The 22,097-nt window shown below is 36.1% G+C and overlaps 3 protein-coding genes across 5 annotated transcripts in view; all 3 read left to right on the top strand.

The window, feature by feature from the left end:
* The window catches only part of LOC149546932 (uncharacterized), a 159,163-nt gene that overhangs the window by 30,262 nt on the left and 106,804 nt on the right, over positions 1–22,097 (top strand). The window lies entirely within an intron of this gene.
* Positions 2,961–3,443, top strand: LOC149546933 (uncharacterized). The gene is made up of 2 exons (XM_089791437.1): positions 2,961–3,184; positions 3,294–3,443. The coding sequence occupies exons 1-2, from the start codon at positions 2,971–2,973 to the stop codon at positions 3,407–3,409; spliced, it is 330 nt and encodes a 109-aa protein (XP_089647563.1). The 5' UTR covers positions 2,961–2,970; the 3' UTR covers positions 3,410–3,443.
* LOC149546934 (uncharacterized) lies at positions 3,585–4,543 on the top strand. The gene is made up of 2 exons (XM_089793640.1): positions 3,585–3,984; positions 4,127–4,543. Exons 1-2 carry the CDS (start codon positions 3,865–3,867, stop codon positions 4,541–4,543), a joined length of 537 nt encoding a protein of 178 aa, XP_089649766.1. The 5' UTR covers positions 3,585–3,864.

Genomic DNA, 22,097 nt, shown 5'->3' on the forward strand with positions numbered 1-22,097 from the left:
ATTTATAAAATTTTAAGACTTAAGCTTTTAAAATTTAAAATTACCTCCACAATCTTCGAACATGGCTCCCAAAAATCATCATCATCATAAATGCATTTTGTTGCATCTATCCCTGCAGGGCTGCTCACAAAGGAGGAGGAACTCCATTATGGACCAACAAACATGCACCTCAACTCTAACCTTGAACTCAACAAGGATTTTAGTGTGATAAAGTTAGAGGCAAATCTTGTGATACCAGGACGAGCCAACTCCTTTCCCTTCGTGTATTTCCTCATAGTGCTGAGGACCAAGGCATGATTATAGAGGAACTTACAAAGATTTTTGGCCTCGGTAACACATGATTTCACCCATACAAGCTTGCCAATATCCTCTAACATGAGGTCGATGCAATGGGCTTCACATGGAGTCTAAAAGATTTTTGGGTGTTTCTCCATCAATAGTTTTCCTGCAGCAATTTTAAATTAGTTAGTAAACAATGAAATTTTTTGATGTGTTAAAAAACTTTTAATTTTCAAAATTTAATGAAAAACTAAAACAAATTTTTAAGAAGTAGAACTTAGAAAGTTAGAAGTTAAAATTTTACCTGCAACAACATAATTAGCTGCATTATCTGTCACCACTTGGACAACATTGTATTCCCCCACCTCTCTTATGACCTCTTCAATAGTCTCACATAAGAATTTTGCATTTTTCACACATGAGGAAGCATCTATGGACCTCAAAAACATGGTGGATCCTGAAAGTGAAAATTAAACAAAATAATTATCATTCAAGAATCAATACTCAATAAAACAAAATTTTCGTTATTCAATAATAGTATACATTAAATTTTAGACTTCAAGAAGTAGAGCATGATGAATTACCTCCGCTAGAAACAAGAAACTTTAGGAGGGTTCTGGACCACCTATCTGTCCATCCATCTGTCATGATGGTACACCCCTTTTGGCTCCAAATCTTTTTGTGGTCCTCCAACTCAAGTTTCATCTCCTCAACCATATCTAGCAAGAGGGGGCCACTCAACTCATCTTCAGTGGGGGCTTTGAACCCCGCACCATAGATGGAAACTGCATCAATCATCCCTTGCCAATAAGGAGTCCTATTACATTTATAAAAACATTTTAATTAGCATATTTCAAATTTTCAACATCAAGTTAAAAGTATAAAATTGAATGTAAATTTTAAAACTTAAAATGTAAAACAATCAAATATAAATGAAGTTGAAAACTTGAAGTACCTGGCTGCTATAAATGGAATGTCGCAGAAAAATCAAAACTTGCAAATTGCTCTTGCTCCAGCTTCATGTATCTCCCTATTCTAGCCCATGCTCTCAAGTGAGGGTTGTGCACCAGGAGTGGTACGCGGTACAAAAAAGTTGTCCAACTTACTAGATTTTCTGACTCTAGGACAAAGAAGAGCAGCACTGTTAGAAGGGGCAACAGCAGTAGCATCACTAGAAGTGCAAGGAATAGATGTAGAAGAAGCATGAGCAACAGAAGCACTAGGACGATAGGGGGGACGGGAAGAACCTTCTCCAACACAGCCTACTGACTCAAAAACATTTGCAGATGAGCGTGGAAGGGAACTAGAACCAATCAAAGCTAACTCTTCTAATTGTTTTTTTTTAAATTCTTTTTTTTGTTCATATTTTTCCAAGGCTACATAATAAAAATGTTGAGCCTTAACAGTTGCAGCTCCACAAGGCTCAATATCATGACCACGTAAGCCAGCAATATGGTATTTTAATCTATTTATCCCTCCCCTATTAATGGTTTTGTAAAATAGGCATTTTGTTTGACTTCTCTTTCTACCCGGAAATTCTATGGTGAACTTCCAACACTCATCTTTTTTGTTTGCCTTTAGAGAGCTTGGGTTTTTTACCTCTAGAAGCCATTATGATTTAATTAAGGAAAAAGGTAAAGGTTGCTGCAATAAGACATTTTAGACCAAATATTACCATTTCAGCATTGCATTTTATGAAGATCTAAAGTTATAAAAAAACTCATAAACAAACAAAAAAAATTCATGCAAAAAACCCATAAGCATAGACAAAAAAATCATCAAAATCTAAACAATCAAGTTTTACCTCTTTCAAATGCTTTGGGAAGTGTTGAGAAGAGCTCCTATAAACTTCTTGATGATCTAAATGCAAGCTCCAATGTCACAAATGCAAGCTTTTCTCCTCCTCCTTTCAGCTGGTTGCAAAACAAGAAAACTCTATTTCTCTTCTACCTCTCTCTCTCTTTCTTCTTTTCACTATAGATTGTTATGGGAGCCCTTTTAGGGTTATATGAGTGAGAAATGTAAAAAAAAATATTAAAAAAAGTTGAAAAAAATTATATTTTAATGGTCTAATTTTTGCCTGCCGCGGCTGGGTCAGGCGAGTCATTCTATGACTCGCGAGTCACGCGAGTCACTCCCCATGACTCCCCGTGACTTTGTCGCTCGCGGGTCATGAGTCATTGTGACTCGGTGAGGTTAGCGCAGCTCACTGACTCGCGCGACTCACGTGACTCGCTGCGAGTCACGTTACCCTGGTAAGTTGTGTTGGAGAGGGTTCTTTCAGGGCTCTTTTTCATCCTAGTTCTAGTACTCATGCAAGTGTTAGTGGTAGTCGGTCTTATACTAAGACAAAGTCCAACACCAACCTATTGCAACCTAGAGTGCAGAAAAATAGAATGGATAGTTACTTTGTGCCCTACACTACTCCTGGCTTCCAATCCACGCTTGAGGGCATAGGTTTGAACAAAGAGATTCATGATGTTGCCAAAAAAGAGATTTGCAAATTTTGGTACTTTTGCAACATTCCATTTATTGCAGCCAGGTAATTGATTCTTTTTGCTTTGTTTTGTTTAAAGTTAAAAGTAAAAGTAAAACTTTAATTATATCTACTTGTTTTATGATTTGAGTTTTTGACATCTAAATTTCTAATCAATATCATTATCTATTTGTGACAGGACTCATTGGCTGAACATGATAGATGCAGTTGCTATTTGTGGTCCGGGGTTTAAAGCCCCAATTGAGGCTGAGTTGAGTGGATACCTCCTGGATGAAATGGTTGAGGATATGAGGCATGAGCTTAAGGACAACCGAAAGGAGTGGATCGAAAAGGGTTGCACCATCATGACTGATGGTTGGACAGATAGGAGGGGAAGAACACTCCTCAATTTTCTTGTATCCTGTGGAGGTGATTAATCATTCTACTTTTTTACATACATAATTTTGAATCGTGATTGACTATTTCAAATTTTGATTTGTTGATTGCTAATTATAATTCGTTGTTTTGTTACTCATAGGATATACCATGTTCTTCAAATCCATTGATGCTTCTGCTCATGTAAAAAACGCCACATACTTATGTGAGGTTATTGAGGAAGTCACAGCAGAGGTGGGGGAACAACATGTGGTGTAAGTGGTAAATAATGCAGCAAGTTATGTTGCTGCAGGTAAACTTTTAACTTTTCAAGTTTTGAAAATAAATTTATTTGAATTTTGAACTTTTTCTAATTCTAACTTAGAATTTCTAAGTTTCCTAAGTTCTAACATGTTTGAAATTTGAACTTCTAATTAACTTAAAATTGTTGTAGGTAAACTTTTGATGGAGAGGCACCCCACAATATTTTGGTCCCCTTGTGCGGCACACTACATTGACTTCATGTTGGAGGAAATTGACAAACTTGAGTGGGTCAAGTCGTGTGGAAAGGGCAAAAAATACACGCAAGTTTATTTATAATCACTCATTTGTCCTTAGCACAATGAGGAAGTACAGAGGAGACAAAGGGTTAGCTCGTCTAGGTATCATGAGGTTTGCCTCGAATTTCATCACCTTGCAGTCCTTGTTGAACATCAAGGGATGATTTGAGGAGCATGTTTGTATGGCGGGAGTGGATTTCGTCTTCCTATGTTGTGACCACTGCAGGGATAGATGTGGTGGATTGCATATTTGATGATGATGGTTTTTGGAAACCTGCTAGAGAAATCCTTAAGGTAAATTTATTGCAATTTAAGATTTAATATTTTACAGTTTACTATGCTAATTGTTTAATGATTTAGTTTTACTTTAAGTTATATTATTGAATTATTCTATATTTAAGTTTTGACTCAAATTTTTGTTTTACTTTATATGTAGGCCACTGAGCCCCTTGTATCTCTCCTACGAACTGTTGATAGGGAGAAGCCCTCTATGAGCTACATATATGAGGGCATGGATAGGGCCAAGGAGGCCATTAGTTCCCAGTATGCAGGAGTGCAGGAGAAGTATGCCCCTATTTGGGACATTATTGATAGGAGATGGCAGAATCAACTCCATAGACCCATCCATGCAGTAGCTTACTTTTTGAATTCGGCATTTCGTTTCCGTCTTGACTTCAAGGCGGACGAGGAGGTTCTCACTGGATTATATACAGTGATTCAGAGGTTGAGTACTGATGAGGATAGCAGTGCTGCAATTATTGAGCTCGATAAGTTCAATAATAAAGAAGGGCCACTTTTCTCTAGCAGGATGGCCATAGATGCTCGGGAAACAATACAGCTAGGTAAAAATTAAATAATATATTCAATGTTCATAATCTAGATTCTAAACTTAAAGTTGATTATGTAATTCTAGAGTTAACTTGTAATTTGTAATTTGTAAATGAGACTAATAGTTTTTATTTTCCCTTATTTCAGATAGATGGTGGCAAATGTTTGGGGCCACAACCCCAAATTTCAAAAAATTGCCATCCGTATTCTGAGTCAGCCAAGCAACGCTTCTGGATGTGAGCGTAGTTGGTCCATGTTCGAGCACATCCACTCGAAGAGGAGAAACAGGTTGATAGTGCAGAGGTTGAATGATCGTGTCTTTGTTCATTACAACCTCTGTCTTAGGATTAGATAGATTTTGGGCACTGACTCCTCTCCGATCATTCTGGAGGAGATTGATCCAGAATTAGAGTGGCTCACAGAGGTTGTGGATCTAGTCTTCACTGAGGAAGACCGTGCGTGGGTTGACCAGGTGGATATAGAGGTTGAGGCAGCTAGAGCACGTTCTTTAGGCATTGGTAGACGCACACGCGCACGCACAAACACAGGCCCTAGTAACGTTCATGAGCCCATCTTACATGCGGTAGATATGGCTCGACAGTCCTCTAGGACCTACATTAGACGCCTTGCTACTAGGCAGACTGGATACTCAGAGGCTGAAGCTGAGGCTGCAACCGAGCTTGAGGATGATGATGACTATGAGCCTGAGGCTTGAGCTGGAGCCTTGTTTTTACATTTTGTTTACAGATATTGATATTGAATCATTGATAGACATATGTTTCAAACTTTCATGGATCTTCATCTTAGATTCTTACATACATTTATGATTTGATGTCTTATGGATCATCTTACATACATTCTATGATTTAAATCATTATGATCATTTGATTTCTATTTACTTCAGCTAGCCTACAATTTACATTTTAGATAACATAGTTACGTATGTGATGGATTTTATGTTCCAAACTTCCATGTTTATGTATGTTTAAGTTTTAACTTCTATTTGATGATGTTATAGTGTGTTTAAGTTATATTCAATAAAGGGTGCATGAAATAAGTTTTAAATTGTTAAAATCTTTAAATTTAAAGGGTTTTTTAAAATTTGCTGATTCACGATTCGTTTCGGCCTTGCCGATTCTGATTCACGTTACTTTGATTAAAATACAGATGCAATCAACTTTAGTTATAATAAGGACGTATCATTGTGACAAATATCATATCAGTACGAAGCTGCAAATGTAATGTTTATGTTTTCTTTTTTACAACTACGCACAAGATCTGTAGTCTTCCCACATTTTCTGTGCTATCTCATCTTGAAATTTTTCCCAATCATCTCTATCACGCCGAGTCATCCCATACCTCTCAAGTATTGGTACATTTATCACATTACGATCATCGTCCTCTTCAATTTTGACTTCAAATGGAACACCATCCTCTATCGTAATGTAGTTATGTAGAATGCAACATGCTAAAGCAAGCTTAGTTTGTGTCATGATTTGATAAGACGTTGCATGCTTTAAGATAGGAAAACATTGCTTCAAAATCCCAAATGTATGCTCAATTATATTCCTAAGTGAGGAGTATCGATAGTTATATAACTCCTGTAGAGTGTTTATTTGGTTTGCTCTTGAAAACTCCTTTAGGGGATAGCGTGTAGACCGAAAAGGGGCAAGAAATCCTAACACATTTGGATATCTAACATCCACTGAAAAAATTATCCTAGAAAAATGCACAAAGATGTTATTGTTATAACATTGCCTCATTTCTCGTAAATAGGAGTATATAACCATTTACAAGATGATTTGACATACTAGGGGGAACTACTAGTGGATCTGATCTTGAAAGAGTTGAAGCAAGAAAATGACTATTTGCAACAAACCTTTCCCAATTAGCAAGAACATATTGAAACTTATAATCAAATGAACAAACACCCATAACATTCTGCGACAAGTGGCTTTTTCTGTTGCGATATTTAGCTTGTATTTCCACATCGACAGTAACTGGAATATGGGATCTATCAATTGCTCCAATAGAATCCTACAATAATCACTGGAATATTCAAACGTGCACACAATTAAATGTCAAGCCAATAAGTATGTGGCACTAAGTGATTTACCTTGAAGCACGGATCAAAACGATCCTTCCCAATAATCTCTGTAGGAGTGTTTGGACCAAGGGGTAGTAGACAATCAACATGGAGTGTTAAGTTATCCTTCAAGACCTTGTGGAAATATTGGCTAACTATCTCTCCAGAGTGAGCAAAGTTGTGAGCGATCTTATGATTTCTCAAATGGTGGCCAAGGGTATGGAGGAACATCACTAGTTGTTCCTCTACCGTCATGTTTAGCATATCTTGAATGCTTCCTTTTGTCCTTAGAATATTGGCTAATTTGAAGAAAGTGACTCTACTCACACGAATTTGATCATGACAATTAATCTCATTGGAATGGACAATTCACTTATAAAAAGGAATTTCATCTCTTTGGCGTTTACGCTTCTCTCTTCTACCTTCTTGTGCAAATGTTGCTATGTATGCTATAAGGTAGGCAAGAATAGCACCAAAAACACGAATAACTCTGGTGTTCCTAACAACAAGTGCTTGGATTCTTATATCTTTAGTAGGAGCCATCAAGAACCTAAAAATAAGTAATAGATAAATGTGAGAGGCAAACCCATTATTTTTCCTTACCTTGCAAATACTAAGATAATAGCTGTTTATGCTATAAAGTATTTTCCCTTAACATATTCAACAAACTATATTTTCCCTTCAAAATATCAATCTCCTAAACTAGAAGACATGTGATGTATAAATGACTTAAAATGAAGCACAAGAAACAATTATTACAACACTCGCCATTCTACTTTCCCAAAAAATATAGTGTACCTCAACAACCTTGTCCCTCAACCCAGGTGGAAGCTGTTGTTCCTAGACCAACACTCTGATTTTAAAAAACAAAAACAAAAACCTGCACTAGAAATGGAAAACTATTATTATTGGATTGTACTCAATTACTCTACCATCTGCATTGAATGTGTCTATTTGGACTCATGCAATTGCATTTAGCACAATGCATGGATTCCAACTAACTCTCCTTGTTTTCAAACTAAAAACAATGTCCTAAATTTCTAGATGGTCCGAGTCATGACATTTTAAAAGTGTTTCATATTGAATGCAGTGGGATAGAAAAAGTATGATTGGGAGAGGGACATTAAATTCTATTTGCTGTCACTGGTGTGGTCACCTTCTATATTTATAAGCCTATATGCTATGCTTTGTAGTTAAATCCCAAGGATGTCCAATTCATCATCGTTCTTGTCGTGTGAAAACATATTTCTGATCTGACATGAGATACATATTTACTTACAGTGAGGCAGGTCCCTTGAAGTAATCAAATTGAGTTTTGTGGCAGATTCAAAAGATAAACTTGTGTCACCAATTCCCATAGTCTATGAGCCTTGCAAAGCACTGAAGCACTTGTCTTTTTCTAAGAAATTACAACTACAGAACATTTTGTTGCCTTTCTTAAGCTCTCAACTTAATGCATAGTTGACTACCATTATGTGTTGGATTACATAAAAGCTTGTATTGAGAGCATGACAATTTAGCTTGGATTTAAAATGTATTAGCTTGGATGCTATCCTGCTAACTAGATTGATGTTTGTTGAATATTTTGTGTTGGCATATGCTTTTGTTGATTTTCAATTTGTTGTTTTCTCTAGTGAATCTTGGATAAATGGTTTGAACAGCTGCTCGATTCATTTCATCCAATTTTTTTTTGTTGGGGGGTTACAAGAGTTGCCTAATTCATTGTTTCTGGTGGTTACTAGTGTTTTTTTTTCATAGTTACACCAGCCTGCGAGACGGGGGATAGTGGGAGGGGGGGACAAGTTTCCGAGACAGGGGGACAAAGGGGCCTTGATTTGGGGACGACAATGGGGGATGCAGGGTGGCGGGGGGAATAAGGGTGTATATACTATACATATGGTACTTAAAATGCTAGTTATGAAAAGATGTACTACAATTATACAATATAAGATACAAAGAAGTAAAAATTTGAAACATTGAACATTGTATTGAAGTTTTCAATTGGAACATCATGATTCATGATCAAGTGACAAATGAACATTGAACATTGAACATTAGCAAATAATAAATATTAGTCTATATATCAGTCTTCAGATCAATAGTATGAGTATCTAGATTCTACCATCTAATAGTAATCAATGATCATATGAGTCATGAGTCATGAGTCATGACATAAAGATGATTACAATAAGTATCATGTTTCATGAATCATGATATCAAAACAAGTATATAATGCAAACAAAAACTACAAGTCTCCAAGAGTCCAAATCAAAATGCCAAATCAATGATCAATGATCATCCCCTAGAGGTTGGAAGTTGAAACTCATTGCCACTGGAACTATCAGTCTCTCCAAGATCAAGAGCCAAAAAGGGAACACCAACTAGCCCTGTGGCTGGATCTAAAGCATCCTCCTCATCAATCTATGATGGCTCCTCAGGCTCTACATCCCATCGTGATGCTGAGCTCTCCTTGTACACACGTGTCTTGTGCTCATCAATATGCAACACACTGTGTACAACCACTAGCATCTCTACTCTCTGAGATGTAATTTTATTCCTCTTAAGAGAGTGGATGAAGCTATGTGTAGACCAATTCCTCTTAGAAGTTGAGGAACTAGAAACCTGAGATGAAAAATAATTGGCCAATGTGAGACTCAGGAATTAGAAGTTGAACAATGAACAATGAAAACTTAAATAGGTTCAAGTTGAGGAACTAAGTACCTAGGACAGCAAACATATAGCTAGTGTGGTGGTTGTAGATTTCACTCCATAAGCTGACCACCACAAAATGAGATTCTCTTGTGCCATAGTCTTTATTATAACCCCTAAGAGTAGCGAATTTGGTCCACGCAGTGCAAACGTTAGCAGCTGTCTCAAGGTCATACATCCTATCTATGCACTTGAAAAACCCTTCCTTCACTTGAAGAAATTAAAAAGTACAAATTATTAGCAAATAGAAGAATCAAGATGCTAGTAATGTAAATGATTTTAATTTATAAAGTGATAAGAATCTAAGTCTTAAGACAAAGTCTTAAAGTGTTATATAAATTTATAACATAAATCACCTCATCATCGTGAAGTGGTGTAACTCTACCAGGCCTAGTCATGTACCACTTCGGATTCAATGCATATGCAGCCATGTTTAAGGGTGTGTTAAGTTTGTCCCATCTATGCTGAATAATAGGCCGAATGTGATCATTGTAGAACGCTAATATGGGGTTCTCTCGCATAACTGCCCTCATCTGCCCAAGCATAGAATCAATGCACTCGTACACCTCTCCTAGTGTAGGTGCATCCCCGTCTCCATACCTGATCACCTCAAAGATTGGCCTAATGATAGAGACAATGTATTTTGCATCGCTCCAAAATACATCACTCTTAACTATTTCTTGTTTTGACTTCGAACCATCCCACCTATTCCATTCATTCGTCATAACCATTAGTTCTAGTGGCTCCTGCAACTCAAGCATTCCTTCAAAGAGAATGAAATATGATGCATATTGTGTCTCAACTGACTTTAGGAACTCTTTCCTGGCGTAGCTCCTAAATAGTGCATGTGAGGTGTGGTGGTTGCATACATCTACACATCTCTAGCATCACTCACTAGTCTCTTTATCCAGCTAATCTTCCCCATGTCCTTTAGAGCATTGTTCATAGCATGTACACAACAAGGAGTCCACCAAATATGTTGATATGTGGCCTCAATAAGCCTCCCTACAACTCTGCACAAATGAGCTACATTTGTCACTACTTGGACCACATTTTGTGGCCCAATCTCCTCAATGGGAAGAATTTGAAATTGAAAATTAGCATCTTTTCGATGCCCTGAACAATCAATTGCCCTAAGAAAGAATGGACCCTCTATATATGTGACTATGATATTGATGAGTGGACGGTGTCTAATGTCCGTCCACCCATCCATGATAATGTTGCACCCTGATTCCTCCCAAACAACCCTCATGGTCTCCATGGACTCACTAATCTTGGAATACTCATCATTCAAGATTTTAGACCTCAATTTCTGCTTTCTTGGTGGCACTAATGATGGTAACCCCGCCTTCGCTACATTCTGAAATGCCTCCTTAAAATAAGGAGACCGAGCAATATGAAGTGGAATGCCATTGGCAAATAACATTCTCCGAATGCATGCATCTAGCTTCTCTCTCGTTTGGACTGCAAACAAATTTGCTATAGGGTTGTTGTCATTAGAATGTGCCCTGCGTTTCCTCTTGCTCGTCTAGGTTGCTGCTACACCCATAGAGCTATAAGTAGAGGAAGATGCGGAGGCTGCCCCTAGCAATATAGTAGCTGAAGCTCTATACTGTGGTCTAGAAGAAGACATGCGTTGGTGTTGTTGCCCCTGTATTTTTTGCTCATGCACTTCTTGTATGGTCTGAATCTGCTGCCTATCAGCCAAGGTAGTAGGCACTGGAATGCCCAAGTCCTCTGGAACTCCCCAAAGCTTGTTGAATTCAATTCTAAACTTCAAGTTTTTGGTTTGACACCTTTACCTGTCCAAAAGAGGTGTACATTCACTCTAGTGATGCTACCATACCATACATCACCATAAATATTGCATCTCCACTTTCTTGTGCCACTTGTTCTTGATCCGCTTGTTATTCTAGTGGCAAATTGTTTTAGAGGAGATTTTGGATCAAACTTACCCCTAGCCCACTCTGCCAAAGATGGGGAGGGGTAATCAATAGATGGAGTACCAGGTAGTATAAAATTAGTACCCATGGAAGTGGAACTAGTTTGGGCCCCTTGCTGATTTGGCCCAGCCTCAATGTCACTCTCATGCTCACCCCTCTCAATGGTGTCAATCATCATCCTCAGCCCCAACCTTAGGCTTAGGTTCATATTCTGATTCACTACCGGTATTTGAATGAAGTTCCATCTCATCATCACTGTGAGTATCAATGTGGGAGCTCATTTTGATACTACATTTCGCACAATGAATTTTTTTTTTAATAAAGTTAAATAAACAAACTTTTAGCCTATGCCCTACTTTAAATTTTCTAAAATTTAAAACTAAATAACAAGAATTTGCAAAATGAAACATCAAGAATTTAAATTAGCTATTTATAAATGATTCAATGAATGAATGATAACTATAACAAAATGAAACAACACACATTTAGAACTAAAAATATTGAGCAATAATTTATTTATAAACATGCATTTGAAAATCAGAAAAACAAGTTAAGAACCTTACCTTTTGCTTGAAAAATCCTTCAACAAGATGGTAAACCCTCTTCTTTCTTCTAGGCTCTCCTTTTTCATTTGCAAACACTTTCTTCACTCTTGCACAAACCCTTATCTCAGCTCTTCACTCTTCTTCTTCTTGCTGTTGCAAACAATTAGAAATGCAAATGTGAATAAAAATGAAGAATATAAAAGGAGGAAGGAATGGGCCCCACAACCCAATATAATAAAAATAGAACCAATAAAACAATAAAATGATGCCCTAATTTAAAAATTTTTTTGTCCCTCTTTCGGTTGCCGCGAGAGATGTCCCGGTGTCCCCCCGCATTAAAGGGGATGCAGTCACGTCCCCCTGCACCCACATAGGGGATGTCGAGATGTCTCGCTGCCTTGAGCAGATGTGGCGCTCTAAGTGGTGCTGCCCGAAATGTCGAGATGCCGTTCCCTCGTCTCGGGTGCGTCCTTGTGTCCGATGCGGCCCAATTTTGGTGGGGGGACACGTCCCCGTGTTGCATTGGTTTTTTTGCTTGTTATGCCAACAACAATGTGACATAGGACTAGCCAATTTATTGTTTGTTGCTTGAGAGTGAGATAGAGGGGAGTTGTATTCTTTTGCTTACTATGGCTACAAATTTGAATTTTTCGAACAAACTATTCAGTTATTCCATTGCTGTTTTATGTATACTTTTGGTTTGTTTATGATGCCCGCAAATATGAATTTTATGACTACCCAAAATAATTTTTTTGCTAGTTATTGAAAGTCTTATGCTTAATTTGCTGTAATATTAATCGTGACAGTATTTAATTTATTCTTCTTGTTATTGGCACTTTGCATCTTTTGCCTTTAATGCCTACAAATATGGTGTTTAGGACAACCCACTTCTTTGTTTGGTGATGGTTGCTACTGTGTGTTTCCTTACAGTGCCTAAGAAAATCTTTGAAGACTACCCAATTTAATTGCATGTTGCGTAAAGTTGATATTTATAGCTACTCAATTCATTGTATGTTGTTGAATATGAGCCTTTTTGCAAAGATTGTTGAGATTGATATTGTCAGACCTAAGGTGAACTTGAGGAGGAGGTATTCATCAAATACAGATTCTCTTTGTGCAGACTCCAATATTTCTTCAACAGTTGGTTGCTATTCAATGCCAAATTTTCTTTTCCAATCCAAATCTTGACATATTGAAGGCTCTATTGCTACACAAAATGTTTCCCTTGTTCCAAGCTATTTCTCAACTACATTATCAATTCCTAGCATGGTCATAGATGAGTAAGTGCATCTGCTTTATATGAGTTAGGCCCCATAGATTTGAATGGAGATTGGACATATAGTGGTGAAGATTACAAGTTGCAACAACAAAAAGTAGTCCTTAGTTCTATTATTCTTCGGCAAAGTATCAAATGACAAGTGCTAGTCTACCCACACCATCTAAAATTGAATATTCACAAGGTTACTATCAAGGTCATTCTGCCTTTCATAGCTATATGGTTAACCCATAACCGTCAAGGGCTAAATTATGTTCTCATAGTGTTCCTAAACATAGGCCAGATTCTTTAGAGAAATCTACATCTTCGTTTAAGAAGAGAATGTCATTATAGGAGGCAGTAGAAAACAGGTTAAGTTTTAGTGGTGTGGGAACCCAAAGATCATGTTCTCATGCCCATGAGGCTCATAATTTGTACAATGATATACATGAGCCCTCAACGAATACACAACAATACAACCCATATAATTTTTGATAAATGTTTTAGAGAATAAGATAGCTGAGAACAAAGACATATGCGCAAAGAGCAAGAGCATGTGATCATTACCAACAAAGGAAAAAATCAAGAATGCCCAGCAAATACCCACCAAAATCCATGATCTCAGGTTACAAAGATGACCTTGTTTAAAGCATGGAATAGCAAGAGAAAAGGACAAATGTTGAAATTAAATAGACTTTGCGCTAGAGAATCTGCTGTAGCAATCATGGTGGAATGAGATTGTATAACAGTTGGGTACACAAATATAAAACAAGGATGGTATTGTTGGGTGGATATTTTACAACCAACAGTTTTGGGTAAAATCCAATCGCAAAATAGGATGACCAGCCATAGCATGTGAGATAGAGTCTCTCCTACCTTAAAGGGAAGGCTCCCCCTTCTCACCGTTCCTTGGATCAACTAAAGGTAAGCAAGAAGTTTAAAGATTTTGTAAAAGGGGTGTTACCAAAGTTGTTTCCTCTTAACTTTCAGGAATGAATCCACTTACTCGTGGAGCGAGTAATGGGCAGGGTGAAATCTGTAACTACACTTCTATCTAAAGTTGAAAATGGTGATACCGATAAACCAACACTAATTCAAAGGCTAGCGAAAAGTGTACTGATTTGATTCTAAGTCTGGTAGTACTTTTATATGAAAAAGCTTTAGTAATAGGGCACAAAGACTTCCCAAAGTGAAGATATCTTAACTATTTTGTGAATTAAGAAAGAAATATAAGCTACAGACAAAACTTCTAACTATATATCTCCACAATTGCTCCTAGTCAATGCTTTGGATCGAATTGCTTCTTAACTCTTTTATATTCAATTATCAAGAACAAAAGATTACATGAATCAAAGATAACATATGCGAATTATAGACAAAACTTCTAATTCACACAAGTAATAATCTCACTCAATCAAAGTTAAGTCTCAATTTTTCCTTTGTATTCACTTTTCTCTCAAAATAGCGCTACACAAACAAAGTTTTGCTGGCACAATTTCTCTAGAGCTCTCTTGCATACAATAAAAGATAAAAGATGATTTTACAATGAGGGGGTAGTCCTTTATATAGGCAAAGGAGTTGAGAAAAAGATGGATGAAAAAGTGGGAGCAACTCAACCAATGTTGACCTAGTCTAACTAGAAGAGAAATTATTGGGTTACATGCAATTGCACATGCAACTCGCATTACATCTAATTACATCTTTTCATGCAATGCATCCTCTTAGATCTACAAACCTAAATAAAAACAAAATAATAATCTTAAAGATTGTTCTTTAGTGCCTTGAACTTGATGATAACATCACGCACTATAGGAAGATAAGAAATCTCCATTGTCTTCGATATGGCCTCTATTGTTACTGCATCTACATATGCTGATTGCACAACCTTAGAATTTGCCGCCAGAGAATCTAGCAAGTGTTTTGTCAAAGATTTATACTGGACAAATTTGTTCATTGTGTGAGAACCAAAATCTTCAAAATCTAAATCAGCATTGATCTTGATTGTATATTCTTTGCCTTTTCAACTGCAATTAGATTACCACGTTCATCAAGAACCTGACATTCCATTTGTCCCAAATCACATGTGACATCTGTTTCTATTGCTTGGCAATCTCCAAGAGCTGTCTGCAACTTTGTAACTAGTTTCCTCAATGTTTCTTCTTTATAATCCATAAGCCCTTGATACCTGATTGCACAACCTTAGAATTTGCCGCTAGGGAATCTAGCAAGTGTTTTGTCAAAGATTTATACATGACAAATTTGTTCTTCGTATGAGAACCAAAATCTTCAAAAACTAAATCAGCATTGGTCCTGATTGTATATTCTGAATTTGCCTTTTCAATTGCAATCAGATTACCACGTTCATCAAGAACCTGACATCCCAATTGTCCCAAATCACATGTGACACATTTGTTTCTATTGTTTGGTAATCTCCAAGAGCTGTCTGCAACTTTGTAATTAGTTTTCTCAATGTTTCTTCTTTATAACCCATAAGCCCTTGATAATTGAAAAACATTTCACAGGATGAAAGAATATCACATGAAATCATGGCATCTAAATCAAATTTAGCAATCTCATCCCAGTCATTGAGAATCTCCTTCAAATCATCTACTTCTTGAGTCAAGGAGGAAATCAAGTTTTGCTCCGTTTTGTTCATATTTTTGATACGCTTAAGAACTGCAAATGTTTTTGTAATGGCTCAAACTCCTTCAGAGATGACTTCTCCTATCCAAGATTTGGCGGCTTCAATCAACTTTCTTTCCTTGGATGTATAAGACACAATAACAACACTTTGAGAAGATTGTTGCCGATTGACTTCATTTAAAGGAATAACCTCCTGTTTGAGTTGATTCTTCATTTCCCATAATTCATGATTGCTTTTCGATATATTAGCTAATGCATCTTGAGCATCTTGCAAACAACTCAAATGTGATTGTTTCCCAATTTCTACCTCAGTGAATTTGTAATCAGAATAAGTAAGTTGTACAACAGGTTTGTCCACCAGTGGCTCAACAACTTCTACAAACTTGGTTTTCTTCGAATCAACTAAGATCCTTGAAACAATCTTATCTTTCAAAGATTTGGACCTAGTTTTCCTGATTGGAAGGTTATCCGGAGGTACAACCACTTATCTTCTCTTCATTGTGATTCTGCTCAGCCATGCAGGCAAGCTGAAACTTTCATCTATGGAAGCAGGTACAGTGGAGACCATTGGCATTGATTTTGATTGTATCTCTATTGTGACTGAACAAGATTCAGTCTACACAGCTTAATTCATAGGTGCATGATGAGAGGATTTTGTCATGAAAAGCTCAAAACCTGTTAGAGATGTATCAAGTTGAGAAATTTAACCCTTTGTAAGAGTTGGAAAATCCTCAAACACGCTTCCCAAATGTTCATATTGTTCATTTGCTAGAATGCGAGGATTAGCTGAAGAAATAGGGAAAGACAATGTATTGACTTCTGAAATTGGAATAGGTGTTAAAACAGATCATCTATCTCATCTAGAAAAGGTGCTTCATGCATGGATGGTGCATGAGTCTATGCAAGTCTTGGGGGAGATATGATCATAACTTCCCCTTGTTTTTCCTCATGTAACGCCCCGCCAAAGGAATCGAAAAGAATTAACCTAAAGTTTTACTAAGTTTGCTAAACATTTTTTTTTTTAAAGTAAGAAAGTATAACATACACATCAAACATATAGTAGCGGAAGCAATAACATGTAATCATCAACAACATGCATAACAGGTTACATTCTTTAAGGATCCCAAGACGTTGAGTCACATTTAAATTTAATTAATTATAAGTCTAACAACTACCACATCCACATGAAAGAATAATAAGAAAGTCCAATGTCCATATAATATACATTTGTTTCGAATGCCACTTGGCAAATTAATTTGGAATGCTCAATCATCCACTGTATATGTCACAGGGTATGAAAGGCTTAAAAGAATATACATATGTAACAATAAAGATACATCATCCTCAAATCCATGATCCAAAGTACAGTAAAATAAATGAAACCATCCACCATACATGATACATCCATACATCAATAATGATAAAACATTCATCATAAAATCTAACCATCCATCATAATGATCCATGAACAGAATGAAAGTAAATGCCAACCAAGAAAGCTCCAGCCACGGTGACCACGGACGGATTTCAATGGTAAGAGTAAAAAGCACTACCACCCGACCGCGTGGAACCTAAATGGTCCACTCCCATCGCGCTAAGGAGATAGTCTCAAGTCCCAAACAGGATATCAAAACACAAAACACAAGTACTCTCTAAGTCTGGGAAATCCTAAAAGTATACTAACTCAAAGGTTCCAACATAGATAGACATCTAGACCCAGAGGCACACAAGACACGTAGGAAACCTACTATGCAAGCGGGAAAGTGTCATCACATGAATCACATTGGAAGTTACCCGAGCAATATCTCAGGAATCTTGGTCCCCAGTAATCCTGCGGCCATTAGTATCCTCTCGTACTGATGAGGCATACTATGGAATGCAAGGTCGCAACCAAGCGTTCCCTCTACCCCTTCCTAGTCTGTACTAGCACTCAAGGCATGGGAGAGAACATACAGTTATCTTATTAGGTTCATTTAAGTCAGTATTTAGGTGAGATGTTTTCGCTTATTAAAACAAACAACTTACAATGAGTCATCCCCAGAGCCACTTCGGGTCTCCCGTCCCTCATTGCCAGCCACTTCCCGACACTACACATAGATAACCTACCCTAGGCTCAAGAAATCACAAATCACCTCAGTCCTATACAAGCGACTAGAAAGCATAAAAAGATAAGCCATAATAATCACATCAGTTTTCCACGAGAAATTGGAAAGCATCAATTGATAATCATAATGATCACAATAGTTCTCTATCAGCAACTGAAGGCATCATTGATAAGTCACAATATCCAATGGTTCTCCACGAGCAACCAGGAAGTATCCCAAAATAAATCACAATACTGATCGAAGACTCCAAAATGGTCAAGTCAAACATGTCACAACATGACATCATCAAGAACAAATCACTTAAAACACCTCAGTCCTCTCAAGAAGCTGGAAAGCAATAAACACTAGTAAACACATCCATCATAGAGCATAGCATCACATTACCAAGGTTGGGTTAAGAAAGATCGAGACCAAATCATCATAACATCACAATCACATAACCCCCCGAGCCTCTGGTATACGTCATAAACTGGTCAAGCTAAAACAACTCGAAACCCCAAACATAGACATCATAAGAAACAAGGTGCAAGTGAATGTTTTGGCTTGTTTTAAATCACATGGTTGAGTTGAATATAAAGTTTCAGTTTGCATTTCAATGATCATTTTAAGTGTATAAGGTTCCCAGTATTACTGTTATAATTTAACCCGATAATTAATTCAACAAATATATATATAATTGCTCACGTTTAAAAGTTAATTTTCCTAACAAAATAATCTAGGGTAACCTTTTCATTTTATTAAGTTATAAAAGAAATCCCTTAATGATTATAAAATAATCATGATTTTATTAAAATCAATATTTTAATATCTTCTAATCTTAACAAATATTATTTGAAACATATTTAATTTAATTAGATTTAAGTTTTATTTCAATATATAATATTTATTATTAATATATCAAATTGTAAAATATTATAAAAGTTTAATAGTAAAAATACTAATAACATAAATTAAATTTGATTAAAACTTATTTAAAAAAAAAAACTAAATTGCAATTTATATTAAAAAAAAAAACTCTTAAATCACAATCAAATTTGATTGTTTTGAGACGGCATGTAAAAGTTTTAATCAAAATAAAACTAAACTAGCGATTTAAAATCGCTATCTTGCGGCATTCATACGCTGCGCAGGGTACTGCTGCGTCAGCAGTACCTGCTATCGCAGCAGTACTGCTGCCGCAGCAGTACATACTGCAACACGCGTGGCCGACAGTCTGGTAGGGGTGTGGGTCAACGACCCCCCCACACACATTTTTTATAAAATTTTGTTATATGTTAAAATTTGTTAAACACTATCATGTAAAAATATAATTTATTTAGTTTATAAAACTTTATAAATATTTAAATTTATTAAACAATTTTTTTTAATATATAACTTTTTTTTTAATTTATATTTATATTTATATTTTTTAATTCAGAATTTTAAATTCAACCCTTTCCCGATTAGATCTTATTTTTTTTTAATCCAGAAACGAGGGTTTTTTTATTACTTTTCTATTTCCCACGTATACAGAGATTATTGACAAGCTCTTAATAATTCACAATATTGAAAAGTTTAAACTTTCATCATGGAGAATTCAGATTTACAATCCACAGACACGAAGAAGACAGGAAAAGATAACTACGAAATTAATCAACGATCAAAGCACAAGACCCTACCTGATCTTGATGCTAATACGAAATCCCCGAAAAATTATGAGAGAATTCGCTCCCCTTCAATAACTTTCTTCTGAAAATCTTTTGTAGAATTCTCCTTCTGAAAATTCACTTCCAAAATTCGTTTCCCAAAATTCCTGTCTACAAAATTTGTCCTCCTTCAAAAATGAAACCCAAAGTTGTGATAAGGAGTTCTCTCCTCAAATCGGGGCACTAATTGTGCGTTCACCCGAGAGGACTCTTTGCTCAATTGAGTTAACTCTAAGATTAACTCTATTTATCTTTGCTTTATCTTTTTAATGCACATTAAATGAATTATTAAATAACTTAATTTAGTTTCTCTCTTGACTTCTATTTTTAATCTTTATTACTTTTAATCCCATGCGCACTTGATGAAATTAAAATAACATTATTATTTTCACTTATTTTATCTTTTAATTAATTTCTTTTATTTTCAACTCATGCCCGCATCATACGATCTAGAAACTTTAATAATTTAATATTTTTCAACTTTTAATTTATTTTAGAAACTTAATTGATAAAATATTTAATTAACTTAAATAACAATAATATTTAGCATTTATTTAAAAATGAACTCTAAATATATTATTATTAAATTAAATAAATATTATCACGCTCTAAATTTATCCTTAAACTTTTATCTCCAAATTCAATTCTTTTTATTTAATTAATTTCTCAATTAATTAAATATTAAAATATCATAATAATCTTCATTAAATTAAATCATTAATTAATCTTTTTAATTAGACTTAATTAATAGAAAATACACCAAGAACCCCTGAAACAACATACGAAAATCCAACATAGAAAAACACATACTAAATCAAACAAAAGGGTTATAATCACAAAATTACATCATTTGATGCATTCGAAGGGTACTCAACTCGGATACTTGTCCTAATTATCAATTAGGACAAATGGCTAAAGAGTTTAGGATTTGGACTTAAGATTTATCTCTCCTCTCTTACCATTGAGATAATGCGATAGGGTACGCTCATCCTGGCAATTCAGGAAAGTCGATACTCGGTACTTGCAACTTGCATAAAATCCACGCATGTACAGACATAATATTCTAAGCTAAACAAGCAATGGCAGGAAGTGGTGCATCGTGTAGATCTCGACTAGCAGGTGACTACGACTCTCTTCCTTAACCACATCGGAAATGCCATACATAAAGAAAACAAACACGTACACCATACACATGTAGTATGGGGTAAGTATCCATAAGAAAACACATGTGATAATAAACCATCTAACTAATCATCATCGATAACTGAAAACACTAAATAATCATCATACATACATGAAATATAGAGTACCAAGTAATCTCACTATATAATAAACTGAGTGTAAAACAATATCTAATAATCTCCAAAATAATAATACTAATCATCAAGCATAAAATTTGGCCTAAAAGAGTTTGGCAATGATAGCAAAAATGCGGAACTAGGGGCAGGCACTACACCTCATCTTCTTCATCTGATTCTTCTTCTAATTGTTCATCTGACTCTTCTGACTCTTCCTTTGATTCCTGAACTGGTTCAAGGATTTGAGATGATTTAGATCCCTTTCTGCCCATCAACTTGAATTTAAAGGACTTCTTCACATCATAAGAAGAAGCTCCATCTTTTCCTGCAATTTCTTGCTGTGACTTCCTTCTAAGAGGGCCAAAATTTCCACAATCCAAACCCAATTTAGGATTAACTCTTTTTAGGCCTTTAATTTTCAACCACTTGTTGGTTGTCATGTCCCTTCTTTTAGCTCAGTCTAGTAGAGACATGTGAGTCAACTTATTATGAAGTCTTGTAGGCTGACAGCATTGGATAGAGACCCAGTATGGTTATTCAGTGTTGGGGACTTGATGTTTCGATAGTTATTGATCAGCTGGGAGACATTCCTTGTTTTTAGGAGGCAGTTCTTACTTTTTAGGAGGTATGATCTTGCGCAGGGTTGGTTCTCCATGAAATTACTCTTTGGGTTTAGTTTCAGAGGGATAGGGCTTGTTTCCTAAATTTTAGGAACATCCTTAGATTTTAGGGATGAGACTGCCAATGGATCCTTGATTTCCGACTTCAGTCACAGATAGGTAACAGGATGATTTTATGGTTTGTGATGTTAGTTGGGCATTTTGTGGCTATTTGGGTTATATTTTTAATATTTCCTAAGTTAGCATTTAATAATTAAACAAGGCTAAGTTATTAGCCATTTTGGAGTAATAAGGGGTTTTTGGCCTCATCTAGATGCGCATCCTATGGTGTGATAGCTCGTTGGAAAGGTCTCAAAAATATTCTACATCTTTCTCTTTGGTCTCAGGGCAATTTAGTGAACAAATTTTTGTCTATGAGGAAAAAGGTCATTTCCTAGTAACATGACCACTTTAAAATAAGAAATTATAACACTTTCACTACCCAATGCCACTTGGAGACACTTAGGGTTCGATTTGCAATTGAGAGGGGTTATAAGGAGATAGAAGCTTCATTCTAAGATCATCTTTTGCATATTTGACAACTTGTTTATGAATTTGCTCTGAATGGGTGATTTCTAGTCTGGGATGCAAACCCTAGGTGAGTGATTGGCTGGGACGTAGCCCTCAGCAATCTTTGGCACCAAATCTCTT

This window comes from Cupressus sempervirens, chromosome 7 (assembly GCF_028749045.1).
Source record: "Cupressus sempervirens isolate cs-2001-9-10 chromosome 7, ASM2874904v1, whole genome shotgun sequence".
In the NCBI taxonomy this organism is placed as follows: Eukaryota; Viridiplantae; Streptophyta; class Pinopsida; order Cupressales; family Cupressaceae; genus Cupressus; species Cupressus sempervirens.

What these genes read in the sequence shown, in the direction of transcription:
- LOC149546933 (XM_089791437.1), top strand. Translation starts at nt 2,971, where the DNA reads ATGATAGATGCAGTTGCTATTTGTGGTCCGGGGTTTAAAGCCCCAATT. An exon ending in TTTTCTTGTATCCTGTGGAG is followed by an intron (nt 3,185 to 3,293) that starts GTGATTAATCAT and finishes TGTTACTCATAG; the next exon opens with GATATACCATGTTCTTCAAA.
- LOC149546934 (XM_089793640.1), top strand. Translation starts at nt 3,865, where the DNA reads ATGTTTGTATGGCGGGAGTGGATTTCGTCTTCCTATGTTGTGACCACT. An exon ending in CTGCTAGAGAAATCCTTAAG is followed by an intron (nt 3,985 to 4,126) that starts GTAAATTTATTG and finishes CTTTATATGTAG; the next exon opens with GCCACTGAGCCCCTTGTATC.